Source organism: Nicotiana tomentosiformis, chromosome 4, assembly GCF_000390325.3.
Source record: "Nicotiana tomentosiformis chromosome 4, ASM39032v3, whole genome shotgun sequence".
Taxonomy (NCBI): domain Eukaryota; kingdom Viridiplantae; phylum Streptophyta; class Magnoliopsida; order Solanales; family Solanaceae; genus Nicotiana; species Nicotiana tomentosiformis.
The window spans coordinates 57,851,981-57,855,899 of NC_090815.1; the positions used below are offsets into that span (position 1 = coordinate 57,851,981).

At 36.1% G+C, this 3,919-nt stretch overlaps 1 protein-coding gene across 1 annotated transcript; it reads left to right on the forward strand.

The window, feature by feature from the left end:
• Nucleotides 1–2,448: 2,448 nt before the first annotated feature.
• Nucleotides 2,449–3,310, forward strand: LOC138909739 (uncharacterized). The gene is made up of 2 exons (XM_070200952.1): nt 2,449–2,760; nt 2,849–3,310. Exons 1-2 carry the CDS (start codon nt 2,449–2,451, stop codon nt 3,308–3,310), a joined length of 774 nt encoding a protein of 257 aa, XP_070057053.1.
• The last annotated feature ends 609 nt before the right edge of the window (nt 3,311–3,919 follow it).

Below are 3,919 nucleotides of genomic sequence, written 5' to 3' on the forward strand. Positions count from 1 at the left end.
GATTGTCGGATTTTGTGACTTTTGTCGGGTTCTGGGCACGTGGGGCCGGGGGTTGACCTTATTGAATTTTCGAGCAGAGTTGGGAATTGTTATAAATTGATTTATTATGAGCATTAGAGTATATTTTTATTGGTTTGCACGTTGTTTGACTTGTTTTGGAGCGACAAACATCGTTTTGAGGTGTGAGAGTGGCGTTGGAGCCGGTTATGGAACTTCAGAGCGAGGTAAGTCTCCTATCTAACCCTGTGAGGGGGAATTTACCCCTTAGGTGTTATATTCTTATGTGCTACATGTTGTGGGAGCTACGCACGTATGAAGTGACGAGTGTCCGTGCGTATGCTAGAATTCCTGATTATGTCCGGTAGACTTAGGTTCATGCCATGGTATAATAGTACTATTTGAGTCATCTTTGCTCCTTTAATTCCTTTATTTCGCGTTACGACTTGAGACTAGACTTGCATAGGGTGATAAACTCGCTATTGTAGAGATGTGACGAGCTACTTGATAATCCGCAAAATAATTTTAGCTTCCCTTATGAATTACCCCCGCATTGTGCGTTTTCATCGCAAAGCTTTTCTTAAAGTTCATAACTCATACGTTTATTCGTGAGTGGTGTCAAGGACCCGTTAAAGCTTCTTACTCTAATGGGATCGGGTCGATTGCCTCGACAGGATTATGTACCACACTCTTATGGGAGCGGATCATTCGCCTCGACAGTATAATAGATGCATCTATGGGTTATGTCGTTCGACTCTCGGCGGTGTACATATTATTATGGGATCGGACCGCACGCCTCGGCATTTCTATAAAATACTCTTATGGGATCGGGTTGTTCACCTCGGCAACGCCGTGCGTAATATTTGACAAGAAACCAACGTATCCGTATGTTTTCCTGATTTTAGTTATGACGACCTATCTGGAGTGGTTGAGGAGGTAACTGATAATTGAGAGCTTGAATTTACTGTTCAGAGGAGGATTGTGCCACGTACCTATATTTGTTTATACTGTTTATTACCCTGTCGTATATTTGTTTACTTCCTACTGTATTTGAGTTATTAGACCACTAGTAAGTGTCGATGTCAACCCCTCGTCACTACTTCTCCGAGGTTAGGATAGATACTTACTGGGTACGCGTTGATTTACGTACTCGTGCTACACTTGTTGCATTTATTGTGCAGGTATATATATATATATATATATATGTTTGGTGGTCTTTTGGGCACAAAGGCGCGACTGTTGCAGGGACTTTACGGTGAGTTGCATTCCATGTTACGATCCGCAGCATATAGAGTCTCCATTAGAGTTATTTATATTCTCCTGTCTAACTTGTATTCCAGACAGATGTTGTATTATTATTGTACTCCTTAGTAGATGCTCATGCACTCATGACACCGGATTTTGGGGGTTCCTATTGGATATTCATTATTGTAGTTCACGTAATTATTATCATTTCACCTTGTAATTTTATTTGATACGAAAATTGGAAAATAAAATCACAGGTTTTCTGCGAGTACCAGATTTTACTCTACTTATTTAATGGGATTCATGATTACGAAAATAATAAAATGAGTAACTAAGTTGATTAATCACCGTTGGCTTGCCTGACAACGACATTAGGCGCCATCACGACCTATAGTGGATTTTGGGTCGTGACATGAACTTCATATGTGCAATGTAAATATTAAGGACATGGTGTCCTTAACTTCATGTGAAATGTAAATATTAAGGATATAGTGTCCTTAATTTGATGTGTGCGGTGTAAATATTAAGGACAAAGTGTCCTGTATTTGCACCTTCTGTTTTTAAACTTTAGGAAATCTCGTCCTTAACTTAATGTGTGCAGTCTAAATGTTAAGGACAAAGTGTCCTGTATTTGCACCTTCTGTTATTAAATTTTAGGATATCATGTCCTTAACTTCATGTGTGCAGTCTAAATGTTAAAGACTCATTAACCTAAAATTTACATGCAGTCCTAAATTTTTGTAGTAGTATTGAGTTTTGGTTTATTTTTTCAGGTTTCTTTATATGTTTTATGCATATGGATCATCAATAACTGGTTGGAATCATTGTAGACCGGTGATTGCTGTTGATGCAACTTTTTTGAAGTCAAAATATCATGGTGTTTTAATGATTTCAGTTTCAAAGGATGCAAATAACCAAATATTCTCACTTGCCTTTGGGATTGCAGAATCTGAAAATAACAACTCATATGAGTGATACTTTAGTGAGCTTCACAATACAATTGGGAGCCGTGGCAATTTAATTTTTTTGTTAGATAGGCACCAATCTATTGCACATGGCATCGCAAAAGTATATCCTGAAAGCTACCATGGGATTTGTATCTATCATTTGGAGCAGAACTTAAAGCGAAGGAAAGTGAAAAATTAGGTCATAAAACTTTTTCAAAGTGATGCAAGAGTATACAGGCATGAAGAATTTGATCTCTATATGTTAGAGATAACAAAAGTTGATAAGAAGACTTTTGACTACTTGATGGAAGAACCACCGGAAAGGTGGGCGCGTTCTTGTTGTCCACGAAGAAGATATGACATGCTCACAACAAACATAGTTGAGCCAATGAATTCTGTGCTATTAGAAGCAAGGGAGCTGCCTATATTGAGAATGATGGATTTCATCCAAGTGAAGCTACAATGTTGGTTTTATGAAAGAAGAAACGAAGCAGAAGGAACTTTTTATGATGTTTCATGTTGGGTAGAAGAGGAATTGAAGAAAAAGATAGATTTAGATTTTACTTTAAATGTAAGTATTATGTTCTTACTTTAGTTTATTTTTTTAATGATAATTTAACATAATATACTAACTTATAGTTTTTCAAATAACTTTGAAGGTCTTCCCTATTGATTCATGGCGTTCTAGAGTCGAGGAAGAAGGAAATACTTTCTTGGTTGACTTAAACAAAAGAACATGTGATTGTTTTCAGTTTCAATTTGATGAATTACCATGTATACATGCAATTGCAGCTATCGAGAAGAGAAACATCAAGAAGTCCAATTTCTGCTCGGACTGGTACTTAAAGGAATCTTTGCTGAAAACATATGAAAGACAAATACATCTTGTAGGACATACAGATTCTTGGATTGTACCAGAGAGTGTTAAGTCACAAATTATTAAACCTCCAGATTTCAAGATTCCGCCAGGTAGAAGGCAGAAGAAAGGGCATATTCCAGCTACCGAATCATCAAAAATAACGTTCAAATGTGGTCGTTGCAGAAGAATTGGTCATAATAGAACATCTTGTTTATATTCTCTGGCAGTCCACCCATTTTCAAGGAAGCATAGAGAATTATAGATATATTCACTTATATTTATCTAGTCTTTTATATTTTTGCTATAAATTGGATTCATTTAGATTATTTTTATTTGAGCAAGTAAGCTTTAGCAGATGGTTATATAAAAAATATCCTGAATTTTTAAAGTTTCTTTGTGCTTACCTCTGTTTCTTTTTCTTTTGTTGGGAGTTCAAGTTTCCTTTATCAGTCCAATTATTATTTATGGGATTATACTCTTGCCGTAAGTAAACAAGGAAGTCCTTTTCTTTGTAAAACTTGACACCTACAACTTTCTACATCTTATTTTGAAAATGAGATTGGTACAAGTAAACTTCAGGACACAATTTTTTGAAACGTCCTGAAAGTTTGAAGTATGAATCTAATATTAAGGACATAAATTTCTAAAATGTCCTTAACTTCTGAAAATCTCAGTTTAGTGTCTAGATTTCCAGAAGTTGAGGATATTTCAGAAAAATATGTCCTGAATATTATTTTCATCTTTCAACAAATCAGGACATTTATGAACATTATGTCCTGAAGTTCTACAACAATCAGTGTGTGTTGCTTTGTCTATTCCATCTTGGAAATGGAACTGCCCTGCACTACCAACGAAGTTCAACATTAACATA